At 45.3% G+C, this 15,764-nt stretch overlaps 6 protein-coding genes and 2 non-coding genes across 8 annotated transcripts; 4 read left to right on the top strand and 4 right to left on the bottom strand.

Moving 5' to 3' along the window:
* Positions 1-180: 180 nt before the first annotated feature.
* V1513DRAFT_4742 (major facilitator superfamily domain-containing protein) lies at positions 181-1,987 on the bottom strand. Its single transcript, XM_066900183.1, has 2 exons — positions 1,491-1,987; positions 181-1,440 (listed from the first exon to the last, which is right to left on the bottom strand). Exons 1-2 carry the CDS (start codon positions 1,850-1,852, stop codon positions 255-257), a joined length of 1,548 nt encoding a protein of 515 aa, XP_066756471.1. The 5' UTR covers positions 1,853-1,987; the 3' UTR covers positions 181-254.
* A 1,213-nt stretch (positions 1,988-3,200) lies between these two features.
* Positions 3,201-4,680, top strand: V1513DRAFT_455874 (major facilitator superfamily domain-containing protein; the record flags this gene model as incomplete). Its single annotated transcript, XM_066899539.1, has 2 exons — positions 3,201-3,439; positions 3,495-4,680. The coding sequence occupies 2 exons, from the start codon at positions 3,201-3,203 to the stop codon at positions 4,678-4,680; spliced, it is 1,425 nt and encodes a 474-aa protein (XP_066756470.1).
* Positions 4,681-5,437: 757 nt separating this feature from the next.
* On the top strand, positions 5,438-7,047 carry V1513DRAFT_435002 (WD40-repeat-containing domain protein). Its single transcript, XM_066896542.1, has 7 exons — positions 5,438-5,542; positions 5,595-5,723; positions 5,780-5,827; positions 5,883-6,018; positions 6,077-6,203; positions 6,257-6,324; positions 6,376-7,047. Exons 1-7 carry the CDS (start codon positions 5,504-5,506, stop codon positions 6,726-6,728), a joined length of 900 nt encoding a protein of 299 aa, XP_066756469.1. The 5' UTR covers positions 5,438-5,503; the 3' UTR covers positions 6,729-7,047.
* Positions 6,933-8,161, bottom strand: V1513DRAFT_434998 (NADP-dependent oxidoreductase domain-containing protein). Its single transcript, XM_066896541.1, has 2 exons — positions 7,834-8,161; positions 6,933-7,773 (listed from the first exon to the last, which is right to left on the bottom strand). Exons 1-2 carry the CDS (start codon positions 8,068-8,070, stop codon positions 7,006-7,008), a joined length of 1,005 nt encoding a protein of 334 aa, XP_066756468.1. The 5' UTR covers positions 8,071-8,161; the 3' UTR covers positions 6,933-7,005.
* Positions 8,162-8,540: 379 nt separating this feature from the next.
* V1513DRAFT_461439 (calponin homology domain-containing protein) lies at positions 8,541-10,988 on the top strand. Its single transcript, XM_066899892.1, has 7 exons — positions 8,541-9,116; positions 9,174-9,290; positions 9,341-9,461; positions 9,514-9,610; positions 9,666-10,612; positions 10,669-10,740; positions 10,795-10,988. Exons 1-7 carry the CDS (start codon positions 8,749-8,751, stop codon positions 10,930-10,932), a joined length of 1,860 nt encoding a protein of 619 aa, XP_066756467.1. The 5' UTR covers positions 8,541-8,748; the 3' UTR covers positions 10,933-10,988.
* An 831-nt stretch (positions 10,989-11,819) lies between these two features.
* On the bottom strand, positions 11,820-11,909 carry V1513DRAFT_t2. Its single transcript has one exon. It is a non-coding gene; the product is annotated as a tRNA-Phe (tRNA).
* Positions 11,910-13,309: 1,400 nt separating this feature from the next.
* V1513DRAFT_434988 (uncharacterized protein) lies at positions 13,310-15,356 on the top strand. Its single transcript, XM_066896540.1, has 3 exons — positions 13,310-13,417; positions 13,471-13,883; positions 13,938-15,356. Exons 2-3 carry the CDS (start codon positions 13,546-13,548, stop codon positions 14,863-14,865), a joined length of 1,266 nt encoding a protein of 421 aa, XP_066756466.1. The 5' UTR covers positions 13,310-13,417; positions 13,471-13,545; the 3' UTR covers positions 14,866-15,356.
* A 170-nt stretch (positions 15,357-15,526) lies between these two features.
* V1513DRAFT_t1 lies at positions 15,527-15,598 on the bottom strand. The gene has a single exon. It is a non-coding gene; the product is annotated as a tRNA-Arg (tRNA).
* Positions 15,599-15,764: the final 166 nt, after the last annotated feature.

Genomic DNA, 15,764 nt, shown 5'->3' with positions numbered 1-15,764 from the left:
GCAATTTGTATTGGTAGCAACAGTCTTTAGCATTTCAAGTATTATATTGCAAATGCCAGCATTTACATGTAATGCTAATAGCGGAACCAGGTATTAATCGTCTATAGACCAAAAAGCCGAATACAACATGTAAAAATGAGAACACAAAATTACATAACAAACTCAAATCCATCATAGAACCGTTTAAGATGCAAATTACCATTACGAAAATATGCAAATGGCCACCTATTATACTGCAGAATAGATCAAAAGCGCTACATGACTTGTGAACTGTATGGATTGTGTTTCCGAATTTCGGGCCCGAAACGATAAAACACGAACGGGATGGGAATCATAGCGACAGCAAAGAATCCGACAAGGCTGGCACCCCACTGCACGCCGAGGTTGCGGAACATTATGTTGCCAAATAGTGGGAATGCAGCGCCGAGACATGATCGCGTGAATGTAGTTGCCGCGATAGCTGAAGCTGAGAAGCGGAGGAATGTGTCAACGAGGTAATTTAGACAACCCTGGAAGATTGTGAAGAAACCAGTCATCATGACGGTCGTGCCCAGGATTGGCGCAATCCATGGGAAATTTGGAGGAGAGGTCCAGCCGAAGATGAAGAGACCTATCGGCATGAGGAAGCAGCCGAAGAAGGTGGCTACCAGTCGTTCTTCGGGAACCGGTTTACCGTGGTTGGCTCGTAATATACGAGCATAACGACGGGCGGCGTAGATATTCATACCGCCACCGAGTACGACTCCGACAAACATGCTAAGTGTTGCGAGGCACGATGGCACCTCTTTCCATTGTCTGACTACCCGGAATTCAACAGGCATCGCAATAACGCCTAGGTAAAGGATTCCGAAGCAGAATGCTGCGTATGTGCACATGGCGGCGACGATAGGAGTCATTAGCATAGCGAAAGGACGCGTCAAGTGCTTTGTAACGATATCGTTGAATGTCAAGTCCCACCCGTCGAGTTGCGAGTGCCAGGCCCAGTTTTGTGTGGTAGTCCGTAGTTTCTTGGCCTTCTTCGAGAGCAGCACTGGGTGGTATGATTCCGGCACAAAAATCGCACTGATAATCGCAATCGTAAACGTATAGATCGCGCACAGGTAACTGGTCCATCTCCAGCCATTATTGCTGGTCACTGACAGTGCAGCACTGATTACGGGCGCCACTGTGGTCGCGCCCGCGACGACAAAAGCATAACATACCAGGGCAACTCCTCGGGCTTCTGGTCGCCATATATCGCCCAGCACGCCTCCAGAATTGGACACTGGTGCACCACCGAACAAACCTTGGAAGAACCTCATAATGAGGACGGTTTGTAAGTTGTTGGCCGTTGCAACACCGATAGCGAACAAGCCGGAGATAAAGAACGGCACAATAACGCCAATCTTTCGACCATATACTTCTGAAATGGGAGCAAAGAGCATTGGACCAAATCCGACGCTAGCAAACGTCAGCCGAATGTATATCAGAGCAGGTCGACAGCAACCTACCCGAGGACGAAGAGAGATACTCCGAGCATAGCAACCTCTTGCGACACATTATAGAGCGCAGCTACGTCGTCAACTACTGGCCCATAGACTGAAGACGCGAACTGCGGTCCAAAAGTGCAGGATGCGTACATCATGGTCGTAAAACTTTTTTTCTTGAAGGACCAGTTCAGCGGACAGTACGGATCATCGTCGCCCTCGAACACTACCAGATATCGATCGGAGTCTTCGGCACCCTTGTCCTTCACGGACGAATATACACTGGCGGCGTCCACGACTTCCGGAGTTACTGGGACGTTGTCTCCTAGGCACGTCGATTCTGCGAGCTCGCGAGAAACCTGGACCTTTTCTGCATTTGTGGACATAATGGCTGGGAGAATGGAACGCGTGAGGAGGAGTTTCTGGCACGGGCTTGCATCAGAAGCTGAATCTGCGAGCTTTCAAGTAGAAGAAGCGGCGATCTGAAGCGGAGATGCTGAGGCTCTTCAATTCTTCCTGCGCATCGAATAGATTATTATCCGGGCATTCGGTTTATCCGCTATAATAGCCACTGTGCGCCGCCCACCAACACGGGCCCCAGCCGATTTGCCAGAGTGCCAATAATTGTTCACATAGAGTAGTATAGTAGTATATTCACTAGTCGCTGCTGCGGGTAAAGGCATGCACGGCAATGTTCCGCTTCGCTGAGCGATAACGGCACGGTGAGTCATTGTCGATTGCCAATGTGACCGCTTCGACCGCGGCTTCGTCGCCGATATCGGCCCGCGCTTTCGGATATACTCCGCGGCGGCCATTTTGACCACCAACGCTCTGTAAGTTCAGCTTAAGCCGCACAAAGCATTGGCTCCGGCAGTCACCATCACTCGGCCGTAAGTTCCGGATCGATCTCCTTGACTGCAAAAATATCAGTTTTGGGTGATATAATACTTTAAACGAGCCACGGGTTGTCAGTGATCCAACCAGTTCGCGCCAGTTACTATGCAGCATCAACTTACCCATCATTTCCAATGAGACGCACCGGGCGGTGCCGACGTGGCCACCGCCCTGAACTGGAACGGCGGAGATAGCGCCTGCACATTGAGCCTGTGGACTCTATATCCATTCATCTGATTGCATGCCAAAAGGCACGCGACCATATTGATGGCATTCAAAATTGCCCAATTTAATGGAACAACAACCGCAACATTGTATCTCAAGGAGTTCACAAGAATTCCAAACAAAAACTGCAAATTACATCTCTATTTAAATAATGCAATTAACCGGTGCCGAGGATCCATTCGCGGCAATGAGCGGTCGTCAACCATTAGGCCAAAATCTTTCGCAGAATTTTGAATAACTACCCATTAACGTCCAAAAAATTAGTAAGTTTTATTTGGGTTCATTCTAATCTAACTTAAACTTCACTCATTATGGGTTAGGGTATTCAAATCCATTCGCACACTAAAATGAATATATTCGCACTTTCCAACGCTACGAGCGCCTCTTCTGCTAGCACATCACAGCTTTTCAGATATGGCCAACCGTTTATGTCAGTGCTAGAACCAGTAAAAGATGTGGCCAGCTCTCAGTTGCATCCACAACGATATGTCGGTACAGCTACAGAAAGTCCCCAGCGAAGTAGTGGTCCAAGAACTGAGTTCAAGCCCGTTATCGTCCACGGCTATGTCTTCCCGTGCTTGTGTCGATGTGGAAAAGCAGCAGATGAACGACAGTATGGGAGTTGCAGTTAGCTCCGACAAATTCCTTGTCACTTTCAAGGGCGACGATGATCCTTACTGTCCGCTGAATTGGCCGTTCCGGAAGCGGGCTTACACCACTTTTACCTATGCATTGTGCACATTTGGGCCCCAAGTTGCATCATCCATGTACGGCCAGGTGTCTGAAGACATTGCTGTAGAATATGGAACATCCACAATGGTGGCAACGCTAGGTGTCTCGATGTTCTTACTAGGGTATATATCCGCTCGTGAAAATAAAAGCCAAACCAAAATATTTATCGATTGATAGTGTTGGATTCGGTCCTATGTTCTTCGCCCCAATATCCGAGGTGTACGGTAGAAAAATCGGTGTCCTCGTTCCGTTCTTCGTGTCCGGCATTTTCGCATTCGGTTGTGGTGCTGCCAATAACTTTCAGACAGTCTTACTGATGCGGTTCTTTCAAGGATTGTTTGGAGGTGCCCCTATTGCAAATACTGGCGGTGTGCTAGGAGATATTTGGCGGCCGAATACGCGCGCTGTCGCCCTCGTGTTCTATTCATTTGTCGTCACTGGGGGTCCGCCTCTGAGCTCCGTAATGGGAGCTGCATTCTCAACACTGGGGAAATATGGATGGCGGTGGAGTCAATATTATTCTGGAATTTATGCCCTAGTAATGTTTGCGCTGGCAATAACGACGATTCCGGAAACATATCATCCCGTTTTGTTGGCACGCAAAGCGAAGAGATTGAGGATTGATACTGGAAACTGGTTGTATCACGCAGAACACGAAGAATGGGACTTTACACTGCAAGAAATGATAACCAAGCATTTTATGAGACCATTCGCAATGCTTCTAACTCCAATCGTAACATCAATGTCAGTGTACGGTTCCTTCGTCTTTGGTATCCTGTATCTCGGGGTCGTGGCCGTTCCAGTCACTTTCACATACCTCCGTGGCTGGAGCACAGTCGTGGCAACGCTCCCGTCACTGGCAATCTTTTTTGGAGTTATTGTAGGGGGTTGTATCAACATCCTTGGCTCCCTTCATTATGCTAAAGTCCTTGCTGCAAAAAACGGTAACCCTGTACCTGAAGAACGACTTGTCGCGATGAAAGTTGGATCGTTCTTAATGCCAATTGGTCTATTCATCTTCGGCTGGACGTCACCAGTTCAATACCCATGGATATTGCCAATAAGCGGTCTCGTACTCCTCGCGGCCGGCTTCCTGACGGTATTCCAAGGATGCATCAACTATTTAGTCGACGCTTTCCCGCGTTATGCCGCATCCGCGATCGCGGCAACAACATTCCTCCGCTCATGTTCCGCCGCCGCGTTTCCCATCTTCGGCCATATTATGTTCACAACGATCGGTGTTTCATGGGGAGCGAGCATAATCGCATTTGTTGCTATCGCGATGATTCCAATTCCATTCGTCTTCTATGCATTTGGGGCGTACATCCGGTCGAAAAATCCTTATAGCAAACAGGTCAACTAGGTTTGCTCTTTCTTTCAGTGAAGTCCATCTTTTCGTTGTATTGGATATTGCATTAGCATTATTGGCCCGTACATACATGTATTATTTCCATTTCATGAGCATTCTGCGGTGGCTAAGGTGTCGTTGAAATTTTTGCTAGTTGTGAATGATTATTTGCAATCTGGTTTGTTGCAATCGGTCAATGTGACAATTGATCTGACGCGTAAATTTTACGCAGCAAATGTAAACAGACTGATTGATGACGAGAGATATTCAGCAAATCGACAATCGTGAGAGGAGAGCAAAGCAGCCAAACTGAAGCGAGCGAATCGCGGATTCTGAAAGATTTATATATGTCTGGGGGACATGATTCCGACAATCTGCAACTGGATCAGTTGTAAGCTATGAGACCCTCGCAAGACGTGGCTGAGATGACGCGATCCTGTTAGCCTCATCACACTTATGGTGCCCTCCGCGGTGCGGCTCCCTTGTAAGTGGTCGTGATGTGGACTAAGGGTGTGTGTGTTTGGATTCCCAATTATTTTCCACTTAATTTTTAAGTGGAAATAAGTGGAAAATAATTGAGGTAATCCAAACGCGACGTCAATTATTTTTAAAAAACATTTTAAGTAATCCCTCTCTTGAAGGCAATCTACAAAAGTCGTTGACTCGCAAAAATCAGTAGCTAGCTACATTAGGGAATGCAACTAGCGCAAACCTTAAATGTTTCTCTGAGGAATTATGTGATAGATCTATGGTCTTTACCTTTCACATTGCTATTGCAGTTGGTCATTATCTTGCCTATTGACCAGGAGCTATTATTTTGCGAATAGTGTCCGCGGAAATGCCATTTCCTGTGTACTCACGGAAGGTTCCTCTTAATGTAAAGTCTTAAATAACGAATATTTGTCATTCAATCTAAATCAACGATCTAGGAACATGTGGGCCCAGTTCACGTTGTGGCTTATAATACAACAGGACAATACGTCTTAAGTGGAGGCCAAGATAGGAAGATTATTCTCTGGAATCCAAATTCTTCTAAACTGGTGAAATCGTACATTGCTGTAAGCTCGCAATATTTGAGAACCGCTCGATGGCTTTTGAACTGAGATCGTTCTAGCACGGATACGAAGTTTTAGATATTGCAGTATCATATGATAATTCGAAGGTAGTGTTTTCACTTACCTAGCTTGATATGGAGTTGCGATGCTAAATTCATGCAGTTCGTGAGTTGCGGAGGTGACAGGACGATATATCTCTGGGATGTCACGTCCGGCTCGACGACGCGTCGGTTTTCGGGACACATGTCAAGGGTGAATACGGTGGATTTTAATGCCGATGCGTCAGTAATTGCTAGTGGTAAGTGGACAGACCAGATGTAGATATACCATGGAGACCGTTGTTTAACTGATCGTAGGGTCTTACGATGCGAAAGTTAGACTGTGGGATACGAAGTCGAGTTCACAAAGGCCTATACAATTATTAGAGGAAGCCAAGGACAGCATATCTACTTTGCAAATCGTTGGGAGTCAGATTATCACAGGGTGAGTCACTTGCTTGGGATTTGAGTCGGGTGGTCGAAGCTAACGATGGATAGGTCGGTTGATGGTTACGTCAGAGTCTATGATCTCCGCATGGGTCAGTTATTTGAGGATCTTATCGGATGTAGGCAGAAGATCTGTATGACGTATATAAGTGTTTAGCTAACTTCTATAGATCCGGTCACTTCGATAAAAGATTCAACAGACGGCGCCTGCGTGCTTGTATCATCGCTGGACAGCATGATAAGACTTATGGACAAATCCAATGGAACAATGCTTCAATCGTTCAAGGGCCACCTAAATAAGGAATATCGCATCCGTTCATGTTTTGGGGACAACGACGTTTACGTAATCAGCGGTAGCGAAGATGGCAAGGTTTATGCATGGGACATGCTGTCCGGACGGGTTGTTCACGAATTGAAGGGTCATGGCGAGAAGGTTATCTCTTGCGTTGCCTATCACCCAAAAAATCCTCAGATGGTCAGTTGCGGGACAGATGGCTCAATCCAAGTTTGGGATTGTTCATAGTTTACCGTTAGGAAAGTTCTTTTCAGTGCCGGGCACCTGTCGTAATGGTGCGATCCTAGTCTGCAGATAGCAGGGCATCGTCACTTCCACCGCAAGTGCCAGCCCTCCAACCACGATAGAACTGGGCATTTGCATGATGAGTCTTTCCAAAGACAAAGGGCTATTGCAATGCTTTGTGCCCATAGCGGACATGTTCGGAGAGACTTCAGTGTTATAATGTCATAATATTGATGTAAAATAGTTCTTCTAATGCGTACAATATCTCGCATCATGCTGACTAGCCCCATAAATGAGCAGCGGCATGCGCATTATATCTTCCACCTCGAACCTCAAACTTCGTCAAAATCTCACCAATCTCTGCGAACTCCTTGTCCGTTAGAGGCGGCACCGTCGTGTAGTTCTCTTCGATACGATCAACAGTCGTCGCTCCGGGGATAGGAATGATAGTGAGACCGGGAATAACTTCCTCATGCTTCTTAACCCAAGATAGGGCGAGTTGCGGAGCAGTGATGTTCTTCTTTCGCGCAAGCTTTTCAATCTCATCCACAAGCTGCAAATTTAACGCGAAGTTCTCCTCCGAAAAGCGGTCAAAGTGCAAACGGAAATCACCCTGATCAATGTCCGCACGTGAGCGAATCTGACCCGTCAAAAATCCCTTGCCAAGAGGTGAGTATGCAACAACCGGGATTCCGAGTTCGGCACAAGTTTGCAACACTCCAAGTTCGTAGGCCTCTAGTGACCACAGCGAGTACTCTATTTCAACGGAGGCAATCGGATGCACTTTCGCAGCGCGCTTGATGGTCTCGACGCCAACTTCGGAGAGAGAGATTCCACCGATAAGACCCTCATTGACCATCTCTTTAAGGGCACCAATTGTGGTCTCAATTGGGACATTCTTGTCGACGCGAGCGCATTCGAAAATGTCGAGTTTCTTTGCTTCGCCGAGATGCTTGAGAATGTTATTAACACTTGCGCGAACGGCTTCAGGTCTTCCATCAGGAGTAAGAGTCTTCAAATCGACGCCTCCCTTAACGGAAAGAACGACCTATACTATAGTCAGCACCACTATCATTCAGATTTATATCCCGAGTTCATTTCAACACACCTTCTCTGCATACTCGGGATACTTCGTGAAAAACCTGTTAACTAGATCCAAATTCAATGTCGGCTCAATAGAACCGTAGAATTCACCACTGTTGAAAAAGTTGGCTCCAAGCTCGATTGCTCGCTTCATAACGGCAAATGCCTGATCATCCGGTGTGATTTTTGGCCGCCAAGTGAAGCCCATGAGACCGAAGCCAATAGATCCAATTGGGACACCAAGCATTTCAGCACCAGGCATAATGAATTTAATGATGACAATTCGAATTTGATGATAGTTGTGGATAAGCAGTAGAGAGTGTGGTCAGACTATGAACGAAGGCAAATTTCAGTGTTAGATATTTCTTTGACTTAGCGGCTGCTTGAAGGGACCATTGACCATAGCTTTGGCCTAAGCGGTACCCTGAAGATAAAATCATTTAAATTCCTTGTTTTCGTCCCATCGGAAAGCCATACGACGTAAATATTATTCTGAACATTTAGAATCCAAATTTGATAGTAGATGTATTCAAAATATATGAGTAACTTGAGTTGACTAACATTTCTTTTTGCTCTCGATATGGTTTCTAATGTTGCAATGACTCCGTACCTATCTCTTGGTGACCCCTGTGGCTTTGGCAGTTTTTTTGGGGGCAAGTAAATGTGGCCGTGCCGAAAGTAGTTTGTGTGAGAGAAACACGCGTCTCTTGTGTTTTTGTTTTACATTGACCAAAGGAGTTTCAGCCTGGCGTCAACGAAAAACCGCATCACGTAGGTCTGACATCTACAAATCACGAATGTACTGTACTTTACTGAAAACACGAAGACTTTGTATGGAAACGGCTTTCTTGCGAATTACAAATACTACCGTGTTAGGCCGACGATCATATCTTCTGGCACTGAGAACAATCCAAACTCTCCGACACACCCACCTCCTGAAATGACTGCATTCCCAGCGACACCAGCATGGGTAGCAACCCAGCATAAAGCCTTCCTACGATGGACAAACAGTCATTTAGAAGCTCGAGGTATTACATCAGTGCAAAATCTCCATAGCGACTTCTCGGACGGAGTCAAGCTCATTCAACTGCTTGAAATCATAGGTAATGAAAGCCTTGGTCGATACGCTGCAAGACCGAAGTTGCGAGTTCAAAAGGCCGAGAATGTTATTGTTGCCTTAGAGTATATTAGACGAAAAGGAATCCAGCTGTATAACATTGGTGCCGAAGATATTGTCGATGGCAATCTCAAGTTGATTTTGGGGTTGTTGTGGACTTTGATTCTGAACTTCTCGATCTCAGAAATTAAGTACGTCGCGATGATTTGGGTGTCACGACGATTTGGTGTATGCTAACATGATTAAAGTGCTGAGGGACACACTGCCAAGGAGGGTCTTCTTCTGTGGTGTCAGCGGAAAACTGTGTTGTACGAAGATGTGGACATCACCGACTTCTCGGCCAGCTGGAATAACGGTCTCGCATTGTACGTCTTCTGTTGTGCTACACGACCTTCATGTATTAACAATGCGGCAGTTGTGCACTGTTGGATCGGCATAGGCCGGATTTAATTGACTACGACTCACTCGATAAGTCGGACGCGAAAGGAAATATTGAACTTGCTCTGAAATTAGCATCGGAGGAAGTCGGTATTCCGGTATATCTAACTTGGAATTGCTGTACATTTGATCTTTCCTAACGGCTGATAGCAACTTCTTGACGTTGAGGATGTTTTGGTAGCGAAGCCAGATGAGAGATCGATAATGACATATGTCGCCCACTGGTTTCACGCGTTCTCTGCTCTGGGTAAGCTCTCTGGCGCATATAGACTGAGTTGACATCTAACAAGCGAGCCACGCAGACAAGATCGAAACAGCTGGCCGCCGAGTCGAGAAATTTGTGGAGGTGATGTCGTCTAGCTACGATCTACAACATTCATACGAAACTCGCATCAAAAAGCTGCTCGAAAATATCGCGGATCAAATCAAATACTGGGATACAGCAGTGTTTAGTGGCACGTATTCCGACGCCAGAGCGCAAAACGAGGATTTCTCTAAATACAAATCTCAGCTGAAGCGGTCCTGGATTGCCGAGAAGACGGAAATAACATCTATGTTGGGAAACATCAAGACGAAATTGGCGACTTATGGACTAAAACATTACGAGCCGCCGAGTGGACTGACATTGGCGGAATTGGATGTTGCGTGGAAACATCTAGTCCAGGCTGAAGGCATACGCTCAAAGAGGATTAATGAAACTATTAGAGATACCAAAGAAAACCTTCGGAAGAAGTTTGCCGAGACTGCGAACACCGTGGCCGAGAAAATCGATTCGGTGTCGATTCAACTTGTTCAGTTGGATGGCGAACTTGAGGATCAGCAGTCTCAGGTCAAGAAGATTGAGCGGCAGTTGACGCCTGTGAAGGATTTACTAGCGACGCTAAAAAAATTGACGGGAGATTTGGAGGAGGCCAATGTGGAGGAGAACGATTACACGGTCTATTCATACGATGAGCTACAATATGAGTTGAAACTGGCACAAAATGCTATTGCAAAGAAACTCTCTTTTATAGAAAACCAGATTGTTGCTCGCAGTATGACGAACTTGACGCCTATTCAGTTGGAGGAATTTGAGTCGGTGTTCCGGTACTTTGACAAGCGACAGCAGAATTCTCTTGAAGAAGTCGAGTTTGCTGCGGCGCTAGCCAGTCTGGGACTGGTGTACTCTGAGGACGAGACGCATGAAGTGTTTGATGATGTGCGAGAAGGAGAACCGAGTGTGTCATTTGAGCATTTCATCCGCTACATGGTAAGCCATGGCCTTTGCACACCTTCCGGAGTGTATGCTAACTGCATTTTCCACAGGTGGACGTCACAGAAGATCAGAATACGGCGGAGCAGGTTTTTCAGTCATTTATGGAAATCGCTGAGGGCAAGGTATGTGTAAGCCTACTCTGTTTTACTCTTCAATTGACTAAGACGGCGCAAAAGCCGTATATCACAGAGTTTGATCTTCGGAATTCTCTTGTTCCGGATCCGATGATCAAACAATTAGAGAAAATAATGCCGAAAGACGAAACGGAGCAGGGACTTGACTACATAAAATTCATGGAGAAGTTGTGCATTTAGGGACTCTCGAAGTTGGTTACGTATATAATTTTAGAGTTAGTTTTGTAATTGAAGGATAAGTTGTACAAATCCTAAATTAAGAAGCCGGCAGACAAGTTCAGGCCGATATCGGATAAGATCCCGTTTACGCGCGCGACCTGCGACTCCGAATCAGGAAAGGCAGCAAATAAATTCGGACAAGGTGGTTTCTGAGTTCCGCGACGTCCGGCTCAAATATCACCTGCCAAAGTAAACTGTACGGCTGAGTAATACCATTACGGTACCCGCTGCCTATTATATCGGCCGTTTAATCGGCGACGTTATACAGCAGTACTCGACGGAGTATTGGAGGGCCATTGTGAAGGCGGCCAATATAGCAGTAGTCGTTTCAACTGCAGGTTTTCTTTGGATACGAAACTTTTGGACGGCATTGGATCAGCAGCATTTCTGCATGCGCTTTCACTCCGTCGCGCACTCATCATATTATTACAGTCGGCTGCTAAAGGATTTTGATTCTTGGGTGAGCGAAATCTATGTTCCGGATGACTGGAAGACGACGAATATTGTTAATATCGAGGAGCTAAGTGGTTGCCAAAATGACCAACGGAAGACAGCGGATTTACAGTATGGGTTGGCCGTTAGAGTGTAAGCAATATGCGGGACTCTTGTAACTTAGATATAAATTTCATGTTAGATTCATTTACATTTTGGGACTGGGATACAATTTTTATATACATTTGGACAGAGGTTTGTGTAAACTAATTAGACATGTTAAGAATATTGTTATTGTTCATCATGGCTGATAAGGGTTTGTTGATAAATAAACCTTGCACAACGCCTTATTTAAATCTATTAGTTAACTTATGTTAACAAAAATTGCAACAAAAATAAATCATTGTAAAAAGAAATGCGATGTCTGTGGATCGAACACAGGACCTTCAGATCACTAACCGAAGTATTACTTCAGTCTGACGCTCTCCCAACTGAGCTAACCCCGCATTACACGTTCAACCAGTAGAACAATGATCTTCTTGTACCAAAAGTTGTAGCTTTTGCAATAAGTTAGTAAACTCGCTATTTTTCTTGTTGTTTCCGCACACAACTCAATATTATATAGCAATACACTGGTTTCTTATAGTATATGCGTCTGCGTTAGGCTTGCCTTTGTTTTAGCCGGACAATTGTGACATTGTAATGCAGACAAAAATATATGGTCTACATTCGTTCGGTTGACGAGCCGGCCTCCTCTAGTAGAATACATGAGGCAAATTGCGGCACTCTAGACTCTACTATCAGTGACAGCGACGTTCGGAATGCAGTTTATATATCTACAATACGATGACGATGTAAAACATCCGAAAAGGATCTGTCGATAATGAGGTACTTAAAAGGAAGAAATATAATCGCCACTTATTTGCATCGAGACGGATGACGCGGATGGTGGCAACTAATTTAGGCCGGTCATCTGCCAGGGGGTAGCCATTGGCTGATAAATGATCCCAGCCACCTTGCGACCTGAGGCTGCCAATTGCTACACTACGCCCACAGAGGTCATACGCTCAAGCTGAGTGATCATGTTGTCTTGCGACCCCTATTTTCTGCAAGTAAGACAAAGAAGGAGGACTTGTGGTGGATGGCTGGGGACTGCGATATTGTGTAGGAATCTACGGGATTCACGGGACAATCATGCCGGCCGAACATGAGAAAACCTAATGCAAGATGAAAATGAAATTTAGTAATGACTGCAGTAAGTGGAGCTATCCTTAAAATGGGAGTCAAGATCCAAGATAGGATAGGAGGCAAGCTTAAAACATTCACTGCCAACGGTGGCGCTCAGCTATTTGGGGATCCGAAGGCGGAGCTTGTGCGTTAGTCCAGCTGTCTTCGGCAATGTATTGTTAGAACGGATGCTGACGTAGTATTGGCTTACAGCGGGGCGCAGGAACACTGCAGATAAACCAATAATGTGGAGTGTCAAGATATTGTCGATAACATCAGCACATCGAATTATTATTGACGTCGATTCAATGCGCATTTTGTACGACCTTCTGATGCATCTCAAATAATCTTTCTGACGACCCATGAATGTAATTATTGATAATATAATCTTTGACTCAGGAGTTGGATAAATAAATAATGAGTTCTTTTTCGCGGGATTGCAGAGCGCCCGAGCCCCCGGACAGACACGGCTTGCCAGCTGTTAAGGGCACCGAAAATCTTCGGCCTCTTCATGTGCCGGGCCTGCCGACGGGCCATAACTTTGCTACTTTCTTGCCACAATCCGCTTCTTAAATTTTGCATTTACGGTGCTAAACGTAACTAAATTTGTAACTTTGTCAGCCTAGCCAAGTTCTAACCAGGCATATCGCAAAAAGAAAATACATAATCTGGCCCCTGTCGCCGCCGCCTATTCCGCTCCTCTTATTCCTACTCTATCTCAACTCACGCGGCCATCCTTCCTCCCTCCCTTGTGGTCGCTTACATTTGCGACCCGGCCTGCGTGCAGGTATATGCATTTTCTTTGTCACTCGGCTCTCCTGTCGCTAACCTGGCTAGCAGCTGTCCATCATCTATTCCTGCAATAGTAATTTCTAATAGTGGCTAGACGCAACTAGCTCTCACACATCTTTCGTTATGCTGTTACCGACTACATACCTACGGCGCAAGTTCCGTACTTTTTTCATGTCAGATGTTCCTCCATCTTCGACATTAGCACGATTAGACCGGTCGTGGAACATTAAGAAAACGCTCAAGCGCATTCAGCGTCACAAGTGGAACCTCTATGACGTTCAGTACCTGCTCGACTTCACTATTGCATGCTTTGTTTTCTTTGTAGTCACAGAGCCGGGTGTATTTGTGAAATTGGCCATTGCAGCTCTTTTTACATTAGCATTGCTGGTTCCGATAACTTCACAATTCTTCTTTCCTTTCGTCCCCATTGGCACGTGGCTTGTGCTGTTTTACTCTTGCCGGTAGGTTTCGACATCGACATACAATTGCAAGGTTTGCTAATTTGTTCTCACCAGATTCATTCCAGCTGATTGGCGCCCATCTATCTCGGTTCGGGTACTTCCTAGCTTGGAGACCATTTTGTACGGCGGAAATTTGAGTAACGTACTTGCAGCGCACAATAGCGGTCTACTTGATATTTTGGCTTGGATTCCCTATGGTTTGATTCACTTTGGGGCGCCATTTGTTTGCTCAGCTATCATGTTCCTGTTTGCTGCGCCTGGAACCCTCCCGGTATTTGCACGATCGTTCGGATATATGAACTTGATCGGGGTCTCAATCCAGCTTTTCTTTCCAACGTCACCACCGTGGTACGAGAATATATATGGTCTTGCTCCAGCCACCTATGATATCAAAGGATCTCCAGGTGGACTTGCTCGCGTTGACGGTATAATTGGACTCGATCTTTACACGTCGTCTTTCACGGCTTCACCTATGGTGTTCGGGGCCTTCCCGTCACTACATTCTGGCTGTGCAGTTATCGAGGTCCTTTTCATAGCATATGTTTTCCCACGACTCACTCCTTTTCTTCTTGGCTATATTCTGTGGATTTGGTGGTCAACAATGTACCTTACTCACCATTACTTCATCGACTTGATTGGAGGCGCTATCCTGTCTGCGACTGTCTTCTATATCGCTTCCCGTAATTTTCTGCCTGCAGTGCAGATGGACAAGGCATCACGATGGGCGTACGACTACGTTGACATGGGACTTCGTCCTAGCACTAAAGCCAGACTTACTAAGGAGTTCTATGTCGAGGATGAAGAATGGGCTATTTCTTCCTCTGTCGAGTCTGGCAACGCCAGCCCCACTGACAGTCCATCTTCCGAGTGGGAAATTGAGACTCTGGCTGACAATGATGAATCTAAATCGCCACTCGTGAGCACCACAAACAGCAAGCTTCAGCTTCCGAAGTACAATGAGAAGTACAGCGAGAAGGTTTAGACTGGAAGTGTTTGCATTATGTTGATTGTTTTTAGTCGCGGTGTTGGTTTGGCGGTGCTTACCGTTTTCCTGTTACTTTTGGTGTTTTCGCGTATTATTTTTGCTTTTCACATTTTCTTGTTTAATTATTATCATGTGTGATTAGAATTTCTTTGTAGAGCGGTTGATATCTACGTTTAATGTTTATTTTCGACGATTGCATGTTCCTACACATGCTCATCTAATTTCTCCTTCTGCATTATTAGTGGATTCTCGTTTCGTTTTTTAAAAGTTTTTGGTGTTGCATCGTGGTGCGTGGCTAACTGTCGATTTTTTTGGAGGGCGCCTTCAAACAGATGTAGTCTGTTTAATTAATACTGGCAGTATTTTTACTTCTCTTGTATTTATTTACTTCTGTATTTATTCATTCGTGTGTTTTGTTGTTCCGAGTAGTTTTTCCTTACGATTTTATGTTAACAATAATCTGAATCTAATTATAAATCGATAGTGGCATCTAGTTGACATATGCAGCTGGCGTTATTCATGGAATATGTTTGCTGGCATGATAATATTGCATACATCGAAAAAATCAAACAGTAGCAAATATCTAGTCGAAAGTAAAAAAGGAGACATCAAAAAAAATTATGGACGGTTTTCTCTCTGTTTTGAGTGTTTTACTAAACACCCCCAGTGGGGCTCGAACCCACAATCTTCAGATTAGAAGTCTGACGCGTTACCATTACGCCATGAGGGCAAGCCGACTGTGAAGGTAAACACAACGAATGACGCCCACATACTGAAATCTCAGGGGCTCTAATTAAACGCTTATTCCGCCAGCAACTGTAATCCACAAGTGACAATAATATATTGGCTTTTCGAACAAACGCTTTTTCCAATTTTCCTGTTCACGTTTGTTCCCA

Source organism: Lipomyces chichibuensis (assembly GCF_038497645.1).
Source record: "Lipomyces chichibuensis strain CBS 12929 unplaced genomic scaffold V1513scaffold_1, whole genome shotgun sequence".
Classification (NCBI taxonomy): domain Eukaryota; kingdom Fungi; phylum Ascomycota; class Lipomycetes; order Lipomycetales; family Lipomycetaceae; genus Lipomyces; species Lipomyces chichibuensis.
This window is presented reverse-complemented; position numbering and strand designations above follow the sequence as displayed.